The sequence below is a fragment of the Salvelinus fontinalis genome, chromosome 11 (genome assembly GCF_029448725.1).
Source record: "Salvelinus fontinalis isolate EN_2023a chromosome 11, ASM2944872v1, whole genome shotgun sequence".
NCBI classification, from domain to species: Eukaryota; Metazoa; Chordata; class Actinopteri; order Salmoniformes; family Salmonidae; genus Salvelinus; species Salvelinus fontinalis.
This window is the reverse complement of record NC_074675.1, coordinates 9,465,392-9,483,236: the sequence shown is the minus strand read 5'-3', so window position 1 is coordinate 9,483,236 and position 17,845 is coordinate 9,465,392. Positions and strand designations below refer to the sequence as shown.

The 17,845-nt window shown below is 44.5% G+C and overlaps 1 protein-coding gene across 1 annotated transcript in view; it reads right to left on the bottom strand.

Annotated features, from left to right (window-relative positions):
* Positions 1 to 17,845, bottom strand: part of LOC129864977 (staphylococcal nuclease domain-containing protein 1-like) — a 134,135-nt gene that overhangs the window by 42,590 nt on the left and 73,700 nt on the right. Inside the window, exons 4-5 of the mRNA XM_055937340.1 lie at positions 11,827 to 11,896; positions 5,183 to 5,296 (exon numbers count right to left, since the gene is read on the bottom strand). Coding sequence (XP_055793315.1) covers positions 5,183 to 5,296; positions 11,827 to 11,896 — 184 coding nt within the window. The remainder of the gene's footprint in view (positions 1 to 5,182; positions 5,297 to 11,826; positions 11,897 to 17,845) is intronic.

The following is a 17,845-nucleotide window of genomic DNA, read 5'->3' as shown; positions in this document are numbered from 1 at the left end:
AGGTGGTGAGAGAGATGGATAGAGGGAGAAAGAGAGCCAAGTGGACAGGGTGAGAAAGAGAGAGGGAGAGGAGGAGAGAGAGCCAAGGGGACAGGGTGGGGATATGCAATATGAATGAGGGCCTTCTGCTGAGTGGGACAGGACACTAACAGGGCCTTCTGCTGAGTGGGACAGGACACTAACAGGGCCTGTTGCTGAGTGGGACAGGACACTAACAGGGCCTTCTGCTGAGTGGGACAGGACACTAACAGGGCCTTCTGCTGAGTGGGACAGGACACTAACAGGGCCTTCTGCTGAGTGGGACAGGACACTAACAGGGCCTTCTGCTGAGTGGGACAGGACACTAACAGGGCCTTCTGCTGAGTGGGACAGGACACTAACAGGGCCTTCTGCTGAGTGGGACAGGACACTAACAGGGCTTTCTGCTGAGTGGGACAGGACACTAACGGGGCCTTCTGCTGAGTGGGACAGGACACTAACAGGGCCTTCTGCTGAGTGGGACAGGACACTAACAGGGCCTTCTGCTGAGTGGGACAGGACACTAACAGGGCCTTCTGCTGAGTGGGACAGGACACTGTAACGAGGTTAGCACTAGCACGCGCCTGAAATGGAACAGTGTGTGGATGGTCATAACTATGCATTCAACTATATATGCTAACAGAGGAGAATGTATTATATATCTTTAACTTATATGCATGTATTAATAGGAATATGTGTCTAAGTGAATGACTGACTGTGTGTGTTTCTGTCTGTGTGGCCACTGGCCAGTGTGAGTCACAGCAGGTGAGTGAGTGACCAGGCAGCACCCTCTCTACTCCAGGTGGCAGGGCAGAGAGGACATCAGGGGAGAAACGCTGTCACCACTAGTAACAGGCCCAGAGAGAGAGGGAGAGGAAAAACCCAGAGAAAGCAAGAGAGAGAGCAAGAGAGATTGAGAGGGAGAGAGAGAGAGAGGGAGAGAGATTGAGAGAGAGAGATCTGACCAGAGATTTAGGGACTGAGAAGAAAAGAGAAGAGAAATATTAGCTGAAAGAGAGAGGATATAAAGAAGATGGGTAAGTACCCCTGAGATAAAGAAAACATTTGCTTTGGCAATGTAAACATATTTTCCCCATTCCAATAAAGCTCCTTGAATTGAATAGAATAAAGAAAACATGAACCATACAAGAGCCAACAGAGAGAGAGAGAGAGAGAGAGAGAGAGAAAGAGAGAGAGGAGAGGAGAGGAGAGAGAGAAAGAGAGAGAGAAAGAGGGAGCTAGATAAAGAAAGGGAAATGGTGAAAGAGACAGATCAAATGAAAGAGCGGTAGAAAGACAAAGGTGGGGAGAGAAAAAGGGGGAGAGCGAGTTAGAGAGGTAGAGAGCTATGTCAGCTGTAGAGAGTGGAGGTGAGGCTGAGGCCTGGGCGGACAGATGGTCCACATCACCCTGCTGCAGCCTCACACTGACTCAGTGGAGGGGGACAGCACACACACCTTGAACCCAGACACACACTCGAAAATAAACAAATATACATATTGGGTAAGGACACACACATTACAAACACACGCATGGACAGACACACACAAACGGATAGACGCACACACACACACACACACACACACACACACACACACACACACACACACACACACACACACACACACACACACACACACACACACACACACACACACACACACACACACACACACACACACACACGAACAGAACCACAAAAATAGACATCCTAGGCTAGGACAGACTAAGCTTAGACAGATGTAAAAACATACACTTTCAGTTCAGACAAACCATGTGTTTTGATCTTAGCTATGTGGTCCCCACTCAGACAAACCATGTGTTTTGATCTTAGCTATGTGATCCCCACTCAGACAAACCATGTGTTTTGATCTTAGCTATGTGATACCCACTCAGACAAACCATGTGTTTTGATCTTAGCTATGTGATCCCCACTCAGACAAACCATGTGTTTTGATCTTAGCTATGTGATCCCCACTCAGACAAACCATGTGTTTTGATCTTAGCTATGTGGTCCCCACTCAGACAAACCATGTGTTTTGATCTTAGCTATGTGATACCCACTCAGACAAACCATGTGTTTTGATCTTAGCTATGTGATCCCCACTCAGACAAACCATGTGTTTTGATCTTAGCTATGTGATCCCCACTCAGACAAACCATGTGTTTTGATCTATATATATATATATATATATATATATATATATACACACACACACTACCATACCCCGTTCATTCATGTATGTATGTATGTATGTATGTATGTATGTATGTATGTATGTATGTATGTATGTATGTGTGTGTGTGTGTATGTACAGTGCCTTGCAAAAGTATTCACCCCCCTTGGCATTTTTCCTTTTATGTTGCATTACAACCTGTAATTTAAATAGATTTTTATTTGGATTTCATGTAAGGGACATAGTCCAAATTGGTGAAGTGAAATGAAAAAAATTACTTGTTTCAAAACATTACAACTGAAAAGTGGTGCGTTCATATGTTTTCACCACTTTGCTATGAAGTGTCACGACTTCCGCCGAAGTTGGTCCCTCTCCTTGTTCGGGCGGCGTTCGGTGTTCGACGTCACCGGTCTTCTAGCCATCGCCAATCCACCTTTAATTTTCCATTTGTTTTGTCTTGTCTTCCCACACACCTGGTTTGAATTCCATCATTACGTGTTGTGTATTTAACCCTCTGTTCCCCCCCATGTCCTTGTCTGGAATTGTTTATTGTAGTGCTTGTGCACGTTATGCTGGTGTGTACCGCGTTTTGTTACTAATTGATGTATTGTTCTGTTTACGGTGGTTTTGTTTACTAAGCTGCGCGGTTGTAAATCAGTTTTTGCTCTCCTGCGCCTGACTTCTCTGCCGCCAGTACGCACCCCCTACATGAAGCCCCTAAATAAGATCTGGTGCAACCAATTACCTCCAGAAGTCACATAATTAGTTAAATAAAGTCCACCTGTTTGCAATCTAAGAGTCACATTATCTGTCACATCATCTCAGTATATATACACATGTTCTGAAAGGCCCCAGAGTCTGCAACACCAGTAAGCATGGGGCACCACCAAGCAAGCGGCACCATGAAGACCAAGGAGCTCTCCAAACAGGCCAGGGACAAAGTTGTGGAGAAGTACAGATCAGGGTTGGGTTATAAAAAATATCAGAAACTTTGAACATCCCACGGAGCACCATTAAATCCATTATTAAAAAATAGAAAGAATATTGCACCACAACAAACCTGCCAAGAGAGGGCCGCCCACCAAAACTCATGGACCAGGCAAGGAGGGCATTAATCAGAGGCAACAAAGAGACCAAAGATAACCCTGAAGGAACTGCAACGCTCCACAGTAGAGATTGGAGTATCTGTCCATAGGACCACTTTAAGCCATGCACTCCACAGAGCTGGGCTTTACAGAAGAGTGGCCAGAAAAAAAACTGTGCTTAACTTCTTGAGGGCAGGGGGCATCATTTTCACTTTCGGAAAAATAGCATGCCAAAATTCAACTGCTTGCTACTCATCCCCAGAATATAAGATATGCATACTATTATAGTAGATTTGGATAGAAAAAACTCTGAAGTTTCTAAAACTGTTTGAATCATGTCTGTGAGAATAACAGAACGTATGTAGCAGGCAAAACCCTGAGGACAAACCATTCAGAATTTGTATTTTTCTGATGTCACTGTCTTTCAATGAGTTTTCTTAAAACACCAGATTTCTAATGGACTTGCTTGCAGTTCCTACCGCTTCAACTGGATGTCACCAGTCCTTGGAAATCGGTTGAGGTTATTCCTTTGTGTAGTGAAGAAGTAGGACTATCATAAATCAGGGTCACATGAAGTACATTTTTTGAGAGAGTCACGTTACGAAAAGTTGCGTCAGTTTGTTTTCTTTTTGTATTGAACACAGATCATCCCGTCTTCAAATTGATCGATTATTAACGTTTAAAAATAGCTAACGTTGTATTACAAAAGTAGTTTGAAATGTTTTGGTAAAGTTTACATGTAACTTTTGATATATTTTGTAGTGACTTGGCGAAAGTTGGAAGCTGTGTTTTTCTGGATGAAACGGTCCAAATAAATTGACATTTTGGATTTATATCGATGGAATTAATCGAACAAAAGGACCATTTATGATGTTTATGGGACATATTGGAGTGCCAACAAAAGAATTTTGTCAAAGGTAAGGCATGATTTATATTTTATTTCTGCGTTTTGTGTCGTGCTTGCACTGTTGAATTATGCTACTCTCTTTGTTTACTGTTGTGCTATCATCAGATAATAGCATCTTATGCTTTCGCCGAAAAGCCTTTTTGAAATCTGACATGTTGGCTGGATTCACAACGAGTGTAGCTTTAATTTGGTATCTTACATGTGTGATTTAATGAAAGTTTGATTTTTATATCATGTTATTTGAATATGGCGTGCTGTATTTTCCCTGGCCGGTGGGAAAATACCATCCCCACAGTGGTGTTAGCATCCTACTGTGGGGATGTTTTTCATCGGCAGGGACTGGGAAACTGGTCAGAACTGAAGGATTGATGGATGGCGCTAAATACAGGGAAATTCGAGGGAAACCTGTTTCAGTCTTCCAGAGATTTGAGACGGAGGTTCACCTTCCAGCAGGACAATGACCCTAAGCATAGTGCTAAAGCAACACTCGAGTGGTTTCATGGGAAACATTTCAATGTCTTTGAATGGCATAGTCCAAGCCCAGACCTCAATCCAATTGAGAATCTGTGGTATGACTTAAAGATTGCTGTACACCAGCAGAACCCATCCAACTTGAAGGAGCTGGAGCAGTTTTGCCTTGAAGAATGGCCAAAATCCCAGTGGCTAGATGTGCCAAGCTTATAGACACATAAGAGACTTACATCTATAATTTCTGCAAAAGGTGGCTCTACAAAGTATTGCCTTTGGGGGGGTGAATAGTTATGCACGCTCAAGTTTTCATTTTTTGGGGGGGTCTTATTTCTTGTTTGTTTCATAATACAAAATATTTTGCATCTTCAAGTGGTAGGCATGTTGTGTAAATCAAATGATACAAACCTCCCCCAAAAAATCTATTTTAATTCCAGGTTGTAAGGCAACAAAATAGGAAAAATGCCAAGGGGGGTGAATACTTTCGCAAGCCACTGTATGTATGTGTCTCTGTGTACAAAACTTACGTCTTGTGGGACCTGGATGTAGGCGAAGGTGTACTCAGTGGCTTGTGCAGCCAGGGTCCGAGTGCTGAAGGCCGGGGGAATGACAGCCAGGCGCGTGGACGGTACTATCTCTCTCTGTGGAGGTAGAGAGAAGTAGAGAGAGAGCGGTAGAGAGAGAGAGAGGTAGAGTGAGAGAGAGGTAGAGAGAGAGAGAGGTAGAGAGAGAGAGAGGTAGAGAGAGAGATAGAGGTAGAGAGAGAGAGGTAGAGGTAGAGAGAGAGGTAGAGGTAGAGAGAGAGGTAGAGGTAGAGAGAGAGGTAGAGGTAGAGAGAGAGGTAGAGGTAGAGAGAGAGGTAGAGGTAGAGAGAGAGGTAGAGGTAGAGAAAGGTGGAGAGAGAGAGAGGTAGAGAGAGAGAGGTAGAGAGAGGTAGAGAGAGAGAGAGAGAGAGAGAGAGAGAGAGAGAGAGAGAGAGGTGGAGAGAGTAGGGGAGAGAGGTAGAGAGAGAGAGGTAGAGAGATAGAGAGAGAGAGAGGTAGAGAGATAGAGAGAGAGAGAGGTAGAGAGAGAGAGGTAGAGAGAGAGAGGTAGAGAGAGAGACATGTTTTAACAGGCCTTTATTGCACCATGCAGAGCTTGGATGTGATGCGTCCTCAACAGAATCAAAGAGCGCAACACAGAAACACTGTTTCACCTCAATTAGAGCTTCTTTCATCCACAAAACAAAGACCTCCCTTAACTACTACATTGACCACTGCTGTAAGCCCAAATATTAAAAGACTGGGTCTGAAAGAGGAGAGATATGGAGGGATATCAACAAAGAGAGAGAAAGAGATGTAGAGAGAGAGATATCACTAAAGAGAGAGATATGGAGGGATATCAACAAAGAGAGAGAAAGAGAGAGATATCAATAAAGAGAGAGATATGGAGGGATATCAACAAAGAGAGAGACAGAGAGATATGGAGGGTTATTGAGAAAGAGAGAGAGAGAGATATGGAGGGATATCAACAAAGAGAGCGACAGAGAGAGATATCAATAAAGAGAGAGAGATATGGAGGGATATCAACAAAGAGAGAGACAGAGAGAGATATCAATAAAGAGAGAGAGATATGGAGGGATATCAACAAAGAGAGAGACAGAGAGATATGGAGGGTTATTGAGAAAGAGAGACAGAGAGAGATATGGAGGGATATCAACAAAGAGAGAGAGACAGAGAGATATGGAGGGTTATCAACAAAGAGAGAGAGACAGAGAGATATGGAGGGTTATTGAGAAAGAGAGACAGAGAGAGATATGGAGGGATATCAACAAAGAGAGAGACAGAGAGAGATATGGAGGGATATCAACAAAGAGAGAGAAAGAGAGAGATATCAATAAAGAGAGAGAGATATGGAGGGATATCAACAAAGAGAGAGAAAGAGATGTAGAGAGAGAGATATCACTAAAGAGAGAGATATGGAGGGATATCAACAAAGAGAGAGAAAGAGATGTAGAGAGAGAGATATGGAGGGATATCAACAAAGAGAGAGAAAGAGAGATATCAATAAAGAGAGAGAGATAGGGAGGGATATCAACAAAGAGAGAGACAGAGAGATATGGAGGGTTATTGAGAAAGAGAGACAGAGAGAGATATGGAGGGATATCAACAAAGAGAGAGACAGAGAGAGATATGGAGGGATATCAACAAAGAGAGAGACAGAGAGAGATATGGAGGGTTATCAACAAAGAGAGAGACAGAGAGAGATATGGAGGGTTATCAACAAAGAGAGAGACAGAGAGAGATATGGAGGGATATCAACAAAGAGAGAGACAGAGAGAGAGATATGGAGGGATATCAACAAAGAGAGAGACAGAGAGAGATGGAGGGATATCAACAAAGAGAGAGACAGAGAGAGATATGGAGGGATATCAACAAAGAGAGAGACAGAGAGAGATATGGAGGGATATCAACAAAGAGAGAGACAGAGAGATATGGAGGGTTATTGAGAAAGAGAGAGACAGAGAGAGATATGGAGGGATATCAACAAAGAGAGAGACAGAGAGAGATATGGAGGGATATCAACAAAGAGAGAGACAGAGAGAGATATGGAGGGATATCAACAAAGAGAGAGACAGAGAGAGATATGGAGGGATATCAACAAAGAGAGAGACAGAGAGAGATATGGAGGGTTATTGAGAAAGAGAGAGACAGAGAGAGATATGGAGGGATATCAACAAAGAGAGAGACAGAGAGAGATATGGAGGGTTATCAACAAAGAGAGAGACAGAGAGAGAGATATGGAGGGTTATCAACAAAGAGAGAGACAGAGAGAGAGAGATATGGAGGGTTATCAACAAAGAGAGAGACAGAGAGAGAGATATGGAGGGTTATTGAGAAAGAGAGACAGAGAGATACGAAGGGATATCAACAAAGAGAGAGATATGGAGGGTTATTGAGAAAGAGAGAGCCAGTTTAACTGAAGTCTTAGACCAGGGGTTCTCAAACTGGGTCCTGGGGCCCCCCCTGGGAGCATGTTGTGCTTTTTGCCCTAGCACTACACAGCTGTTTCAAATGATCCCAGCATGATGATACGAAGGTTATCTGAATCAGCTGTGTAGTGTTGGGCAGAAAACTAAATGTGCACCGACTTAAAGGGCTAACTCACGATCCTCTCTCTGCTCAGCAGAGCCCTGATATAATAGCTAGAGATAACCAGTCGCTTCCACAAACTTCCTATCTAACGACAACAACAGCAGTGTCAAGACAAACTTCCACAAGCCTCCTATCTGATAACAGCAGTGTCAAGACAAACTTCCACAAGCCTCCTATCTGATAACAGCAGTGTCAAGACAAACTTCCACAAGCCTCCTATCTGATAACAGCAGTGTCAAGACAAACTTCCACAAGCCTCCTATCTGATAACAGCAGTGTCAAGACAAACTTCCACAAACCTCCTATCTGATAACAGCAGTGTCAAGACAAACTTCCACAAGCCTCCTATCTGATAACAGCAGTGTCAAGACAAACTTCCACAAGCCTCCTATCTGATAACAGCAGTGTCAAGACAAACTTCCACAAACCTCCTATCTGATAACAGCAGTGTCAAGACAAACTTCCCCAAACCTCCTATCTGATAACAGCAGTGTCAAGACAAACTTCCCCAAACCTCCTATCTGATAACAGCAGTGTCAAGACAAACTTCCACAAGCCTCCTATCTGATAACAGCAGTGTCAAGACAAACTTCCACAAGCCTCCTATCTGATAACAGCAGTGTCAAGACAAACTTCCACAAGCCTCCTATCTGATAACACCAGTGTCAAGACAAACTTCCACAAGCCTCCTATCTGACAACAGCAGTGTCAAGACACTCAGGCAAGCAGTCTACTTTTGTCATTTTGCTCCAAAAACCAAGATGACACAGCCAAAAAAAATTATAGACCAAAAGATTGAAGAACCCCACCTCAATCCATTCCTTTTCATTTAGTTTCAATTGGAATTTTTTTTAAAAGGTGCATGTTCCAGGCACAGAGGGACACAGAGTACCATGGGAAACTCAGAGGAGGGCTGGGACAGAGGGAGAGAGAGGGGAGAGTACAGTAAGAGAGAGGAGAGGGAAGACCTTGAGGGAATGACCTCTCCCTATTTCTGTTTCTCTTTCTCTCCACACACACACACACACACACACACACACACACACACACACACACACACACACACACACACACACACACACACACACACACACACACACACACACACACACACACACACAGGATTTAGGTCACACACAGAATGAGTGGGTAGTAGAAACGTGAGTTTGGAGTGAGGTAGGTGGACGTGAGGCACCTTGAGACAGACGCACGCTACACACACACAAACAGACACACACAGACAGACACACAAACAGACACGCACAGACAGACACACTGGGCCCGTGGAATTAATATGGGACACCATTGGAGAGTAGAGGACATGTATAAGTCTTAATGACCCATGGTTTAACAGGTGAATGTTTGGACTGCCCACACAAAGACATAATATTAATGACAGGAAAAATGGGAGATTTATTTAAGCCATATAGTTTGATAGCACAGTAAATGTGGAAATTAAGATCAAATACGATGTGTTGTATGGTTATATGCAAATGACCGGGCAGTAATTTAGGCCGGACAATTTGATTAGGATGGAAAGACACGTTGAAGATCTGCAGTGTGATATTTTAATAGAATATTATTGATGTAAAACGATAGATGAGAATAATAACTGAGTGAGATGGAAAGAGAGAGAAAGAGATGGAGACAACATTAAAATGGGAGAACGAGAAAGAGAAATAAGGACTTATATAAAAGGAGATTGAGCAAAATGAGAGACAGACAAGCGAGAGGAAAGAAATGGAGGTAGAGAACGTGATAGAGAGAGTTAGAGAAAGCGATAGAGAGGCTAGAGGGACAGACAAGAGAGAGGAAAGAAATGGAGGTAGAGAACGTGATAGAGAGAGTTAGAGAAAGCGATAGAGAGGCTAGAGGGACAGACAAGAGAGAGGAAAGAAATGGAGGTAGAGAACGCGATAGAGGTAGAGAACGATATAGAGAGGCTAGAGGGACAGACAAGAGAGAGGAAAGAAATGAATGTAGAGAACGCGATAGAGAGGGATAGAGAAAGCGATAGAGAGGCTAGAGGGACAGACAAGAGAGAGGAGAGCCAGAGAGATTAAAACATAGATGAAGAGAGATATAGAAAGAAAGAGAGGGAGAAAGGGAGAGAGAGAAAGCCCTCCATAGTAGCAGCTTCCCAGTTGTTGTGGGGGCTCCCAGCCAGCTCAGAGAGAGAATCACACTTCCAGCAACATGCCAGGACGCATCGCGTCTGCCATACTCAGCCCTGGGCGCCCGCTATGAGGTCACCGGCCTGACGCACACAAAAGCACCGCACTGCACCATGGGTAATCTCCCATGGGGGGAGGGTCGGCTGGATGGGCCACTTTGTGGCGGTGGTACGACACAGATGTGCAGAGATGCGCACAAACACACACACACAAACACGCGCACACACACACACACACACACGCAGTGCTTTCGTCATCCAGAGAATATAGAAAGAAAGAAAAGGCCTGCAGAGCCATTTCCCAGACTAACAGCTCAGATAGGGATTATATTACTGGGAATATGGAGCTCTGAAGACAGAAACAACAAAGCCTCAACTACATAGGACATGATTGATGCCCTGCTTGATGGCGCTGTACGGCTAAAGTTATTTTGATTCTGGGAAAGTGATTCAAGTGAATGGCATTCAGCCACAGAGTTGGCCACAGTTGGCCATTAACTAGGCTGGTGCTCGATGCTAACCTGATAGAGCATCATCTGAGCCAGAGGAGAGATAGGACCATCCTTCAAAAGACAACTGATAGTTCTTTAATGATGGCTACTTACCACTACACTTGTCGTTGTCGAACTGAAGTCAGCTCCAAATGCATGTGGACCCACACACACATGGACGGGAACACACACACATCAACGAACACACACACATGGACGGGAACACACACACATGGACGGGAACACACACACATGAACGGACACACACACACATGGACGGGAACACACACACATGGACGGGAACACACACACATGAACGGACACACACACACATGAACGGACACACACACACACACACACATGAACGGACACACACACACACACATGAACGGACACACACACACACACATGAACGGACACACACACACATGAACGGACACACACACACACATGAACGGACACACACACAACCACGAACGGGGACACACAACCACGAACGGACACACACAACCACGAACGGACACACACAACCACGAACGGACACACACAACCACGAACGGACACACACAACCACGAACGGACACACACAACCACGAACGGACACACACAACCACGAACGGACACACACAACCACGAACGGGGACACACAACCACGAAGGGGGACACACAACCATGAAGGGGGACACACACATGAACGGGGACACACACATGAACGGGGACACACACATGAACGGGGACACACACATGAACGGGGACACACATGAACGGGGACACACATGAACGGGGACACACATGAACGGGGACACACATGAACGGGGACACACATGAACGGGGACACACACACACACATGAACGGACACACACACACACACACATGAACGGGGACACACATGAACGGGGACACACATGAACGGGGACACACACACACACATGAACGGGGACACACACACACACATGAACGGACACACACACACACATGAACGGGGACACACACACACATGAACGGGGACACACACACACACATGAACGGGGACACACACACACACATGAACGGGGACACACACACACACATGAACGGGGACACACACACACACACACACACACACATGAACGGACACACACACACACACACATGAACGGGGACACACACGCATGAACAGGGACACACACACATGAACACACACACATGAACAGGGACACACACACATGAACAGGGACACACACGGTCACACACACATAGACACACACGGTCACACACACATAGACACACACGGTCACACACACAGAGACACACACGGTCACACACACATGGACACAAACACACAGGCAGGCACACACGTAGAGAGGGATGGAGCTATAAAGGTACTCACGTTGCCATAGTCGATGTAGAACACATGGACCTTTGCTGGCGATTGAACTTTCTCTACCCGGGCTCTGTACCTTTAGAGAGGTAAGTGAAGGAACAGATGGAGGGGAAGATGAGAGAGAGAAAGAAAGGTGAAAATTGAAAGAAAGAAGAGAGATGGAGATGGAGAGAGAGAGAGAAGATGAGAGAAGAGAGAGAGAGAAGATGAGTGAGAGAAAGAAGAGAGAAGATGAGAGAGAAAGAAAGGAGAGAAGATGAGAGAGAAAGAAAGGAGAGAGAGAGAAGATGAGAGAGAAAGAAAGGAGAGAGAGAAAGGGGAGAGAGAGAATATGAGAGTGAGAGAGAAGATGAGAGAGAGAGAAGATGAGAGAGTTAGAGAAGATGAGAGAAAGGAGAGAGAGAGAGAGATGAGTAAATCATTCCATTCTTATTTCCCAGCAGAGCTGGTGTGATGGTGGATATGTCTGTATTGATAAGGTCTTTGAGGAGAGAGATCCTATGGGATTTGAAATGTTTCATTTCAGACAGGCCACTGTATAGAAACAGAGGGAATTATATTGGCCTGTATGACTTGTTCATTTCAAGGTGTGTGAGAAATCTTACGTCTACAATCTAAGCCTATAGTACCAGAAAAGCACAGAGATAATCAAAAATAAAAGGTATTGAAGCCAATTGGTGAAGTGCATTGTGGGATATCTCAGTGGGAGGGAGAGGCGAGTCAAAGAGCCTGTCAATCACTGTGTGGCCCACATCACCCGCATTAACCCGAGGAGGAGAGGAGACACAGGATGGACAGAAGGAGAAAACAAACGCTACTAACAATTAGGCAACGGTGGAGTGGACACAACAGGGGAGAGAGAGACAGACATGTAGAGAGAATGATGAGAGAAGAGAGACAGAAAGAGAAACAGTCAGGGAGAAAGTGATGAAAGAGAGCCCGACAAACAGTGACAGACACACACAGAGAGACAGAGAGAGAGAGAGAGAGACAGAGAGAGAGAGAGAGAGAGAGAGAGAGAGAGAGAGAGAGAGAGAGAGACAGAGAGAGAGAGAGAAAAGAGAGAGGAGAGAGAGGAGAGGAGAGAGAGAGAGAGAGAGAGAAAAGAGAGAGGAGAGAGAGAAGAGAGAGGAGAGAGAGAAAGAGAGAGAAAGAGAGAGGAGAGAGAGAAAGAGAGAGAAAGAGAGAGAAAGAGAGAGAAGAGGAGAAAGGAGAGAGGAGAGAGAGAAAGAATGACAGACTCCTCAGTGGCTGCATTCAACAGGAACCCAACCCTAATTAGTCTTTAATAAAACCAGAAAACCTACCGCCCTCCCTCCCTCTCAGAATAAAGAAGTACAACACTCACTATGGTTGGCAATTACCTCAATGAATAACAGAATAACAGAACAGAACAGAATAACAGAACAGAACAGAACAACAGAAAACCAGAACAGAACAGAACAGAATAAAAGAACAACAGAACAGAACAACAGAACAGAATAACAGAACAGAATAACAGAACAACAGAACAGAACAACAGAACAGAACAGAACAGAACAGAACAACAGAACAGAACAACAGAACAGAACAGCAGAATAACAGAACAACAGAACAGAACAACAGAACAGAATAACAGAACAACAGAACAGAACAACAGAACAATAGAACAGAACAACAGAACAACAGAATAACAGAACAACAGAACAGAATAACAGAACAACAGAACAACAGAACAGAATAACAGAACAACAGAACAGAATAACAGAACAACAGAACAGAATAACAGAACAACAGAACAGAACAACAGAATAACAGAACAACAGAACAGAATAACAGAACAACAGAACAGCAGAACAGCAGAACAGAACAACAGGTCCCGGAAGAAACACTAAAACAAAAAACGTACAAAACAGGAGTAACAATAGACTGGTGCTCTCCATACAAAACAGGAGTAACAATAGACTGGTGCTCTCCATACAAAACAGGAGTAACACTAGACTGGTGCTCTCCATACAAAACAGGAGTAACAATAGACTGGTGATCTCCATACAAAACAGGAGTAACAATAGACTGGTGTTCTCCATACAAAACAGGAGTAACAATAGACTGGTGCTCTCCATACAAAACAAGAGTAACAATAGACTGGTGCTCTCCATACAAAACAGGAGTAACAATAGACTGGTGCTCTCCATACAAAACAGGAGTGACTGGTGCTCTCCATACAAAACAGGAGTGACTGGTGCGCTCCATACAAAACAGGAGTGACTGGTGCTCTCCATACAAAACAGGAGTGACTGGTGCTCTCCATACAAAACAGGAGTGACTGGTGCTCTCCATACAAAACAGGAGTGACTGGTGCTCTCCATACAAAACAGGAGTGACTGGTGCTCTCCATACAAAACAGGAGTAACACTAGACTGGTGCTCTCCATACCAAACAAGAGTAACACTAGACTGGTGCTCTCCATACAAAACAGGAGTAACAATAGACTGGTGCTCTCCATACAAAACAGGAGTAACAATCGACTGGTGCTCTCCATACAAAACAGGAGTAACAATCGACTGGTGCTCTCCATACAAAACAGGAGTAACAATCGACTGGTGCTCTCCATACAAAACAGGAGTAACAATAGACTGGTGCTCTCCATACAAAACAGGAGTAACAATAGACTGGTGCTCTCCATACAAAACAGGAGTAACAATAGACTGGTGCTCTCCATACAAAACAGGAGTAACAATAGACTGGTGCTCTCCATACAAAACAGGAGAAACAATAGACTGGTGCTCTCCATACAAAACAGGAGTAACAATAGACTGGTGCTCTCCATACAAAACAGGAGTATCAATAGACTGGTGCTCTCCATACAAAACAGGAGTAACAATAGACTGGTGCTCTCCATACAAAACAGGAGTAACAATAGACTGGTGCTCTCCATAGAAAACAGGAGTAACAATAGACTGGTGCTCTCCATACAAAACAGGAGTAACAATAGACTGGTGCTCTCCATACAAAACAGAAGTAACAATAGACTGGTGATCTCCATACAAAACAGGAGTAACAATAGACTGGTGCTCCCCATACAAAACAGGAGTAACAATAGACTGGTGCTCTCCATACCAAACAGGAGTAACAATAGACTGGTGCTCCCCATACCAAACAGGAGTAACAATAGACTGGTGCTCCCCATACAAAACAGGAGTAACAATAGACTGGTGCTCCCCATACAAAACAGGAGTAACAATAGACTGGTGCTCTCCATACAAAACAGGAGTAACACTAGACTGGTGCTCTCCATACAAAACAGGAGTAACACTAGACTGGTGCTCTCCATACAAAACAGGAGTAACACTAGACTGGTGCTCTCCATACAAAACAGGAGTAACAATAGACTGGTGCTCTCCATACAAAACAGGAGTAACACTAGACTGGTGCTCTCCATACAAAACAGGAGTAACAATAAACTGGTGCTCTCCATACAAAACAGGAGTAACACTAGACTGGTGCTCTCCATACAAAACAGGAGTAACAATAGACTGGTGCTCTCCATACAAAACAGGAGTAACACTAGACTGGTGCTCTCCATACAAAACAGGAGTAACACTAGACTGGTGCTCTCCATACAAAACAGGAGTGACTGGTGCTCTCCATACAAAACAGGAGTAACAATAGACTGGTGCTCTCCACACAAAACAGGAGTAACAATAGACTGGTGCTCCCCATACAAAACAGGAGTAACAATAGACTGGTGCTCTCCATACAAAACAGGAGTAACACTAGACTGGTGCTCTCCATACAAAACAGGAGTAACACTAGACTGGTGCTCTCCATACAAAACAGGAGTAACACTAGACTGGTGCTCTCCATACAAAACAGGAGTAACAATAGACTGGTGCTCTCCATACAAAACAGGAGTAACAATAGACTGGTGCTCTCCATACAAAACAGGAGTAACAATAAACTGGTGCTCTCCATACAAAACAGGAGTAACAATAGACTGGTGCTCTCCATACAAAACAGGAGTAACAATAGACTGGTGCTCTCCATACAAAACAGGAGTAACACTAGACTGGTGCTCTCCATACAAAACAGGAGTGACTGGTGCTCTCCATACAAAACAGGAGTAACAATAGACTGGTGCTCTCCACACAAAACAGGAGTAACAATAGACTGGTGCTCTCCATACAAAACAGGAGTAACAATAGACTGGTGCTCTCCATACAAAACAGGAGTAACAATAGACTGGTGCTCTCCATACAAAACAGGAGTAACAATAGACTGGTGCTCTCCACACAAAACAGGAGTAACAATAGACTGGTGATCTCCATACAAAACAGGAGTAACAATAGACTGGTGCTCTCCATACAAAACAGGAGTAACAATAGACTGGTGCTCTCCATACAAAACAGGAGTAACAATCGACTGGTGCTCTCCATACAAAACAGGAGTAACAATAGACTGGTGCTCTCCATACAAAACAGGAGTAACAATAGACTGGTGCTCTCCATACAAAACAGGAGTAACAATAGACTGGTGCTCTCCACACAAAACAGGAGTAACACTAGACTGGTGCTCTCCATACAAAACAGGAGTAACAATAGACTGGTGCTCTCCATACAAAACAGGAGTAACAATCGACTGGTGCTCTCCATACAAAACAGGAGTAACAATAGACTGGTGCTCTCCATACAAAACAGGAGTAACAATAGACTGGTGCTCTCCATACAAAACAGGAGTAACAATAGACTGGTGCTCTCCATACAAAACAGGAGTAACAATGGACTGGTGCTCTCCATACAAAACAGGAGTAACAATAAACTGGTGCTCTCCATACAAAACAGGAGTAACACTAGACTGGTGCTCTCCATACAAAACAGGAGTAACACTAGACTGGTGCTCTCCATACAAAACAGGAGTAACAATCGACTGGTGCTCTCCACACAAAACAGCCACAGGGAGATTAGGAAGTACGAGTGAACAAGAAGATTAAAAACATTCCAGCCACTGCATCTCACAGATGGCTCTTGAAAACTCTCCTCAAGTATCGCTGGCGGATGCGAAAACGTAAAAGTTTTTGTTCCCAGAAGTTGAGTGAGGGGAGAGGGGGAGGGAGATGATGAGCTGTCCACCTGGCTAGGGAGGGGTGAGTCTCTATTTTTAATATCAGTTTGGCATTTCCCTTCTCTCCCCCTCCTTCCCACCGTCTCTCTCTCAGTCACCTCCTTGACGGGGCCCAAAGTCATAGCAGACACCGGTGGAGCCCACCCGACGCACTTCGCCTCCGTGACTACCATCTGTCCCCGCCACCATCTGTAAACTTCACCGGCAACATCCGGTGTACCGGCTGGGTTGACGAGGGCTCAACACCTCTACAAAGCTCTGTTCTAAAAGGGGCCCTCTTAAAACCCAGGGCCGTCCATGACTTTGTGATGTCCCTTTTATCGCTGGGCAGATTTAAAATCAGAAATAGAATAAACAAAGGGTAGATAAATAGGTAGGACGCCTGTATTTTGAAGAGTTGATACCTGGCCTTTACAAACATCAAAGGTCTCTATAAGAACAGGCCCAGACAAAAAGCCAATTAGAGAGGGTGTGGGTGACTCACATCCAGGTTAAGGGCGGAGCTTATCAGTTGCTCTAATACGATCCTCTAATGTACATTTTGGCTGAACCCAAACGCCAACTATTAGCCCCGACTTGGGCACTAGCCATAAGGAAAGGGGATTGATTGGGCACTAGCCATTAGGAAAGGGGATTGATTGGGCACTAGCCATAAGGAAAGGGGATTGATTGGGCACTAGCCATTAGGAAAGGGGATTGATTGGGCACTAGCCATTAGGAAAGGGGATTGATTGGGCACTAGCCATAAGGAAAGGGGATTGATTGGGCACTAGCCATAAGGAAAGGGGATTGATTGGGCACTAGTCATAAGGAAAGGGGATTGATTGGGCACTAGCCATAAGGAAAGGGGATTGATTGGGCACTAGCCATAAAGAAAGGGGATTGATTGTAGGACCAAAAGCTCTCTCTTTAACAGAAAGATCAG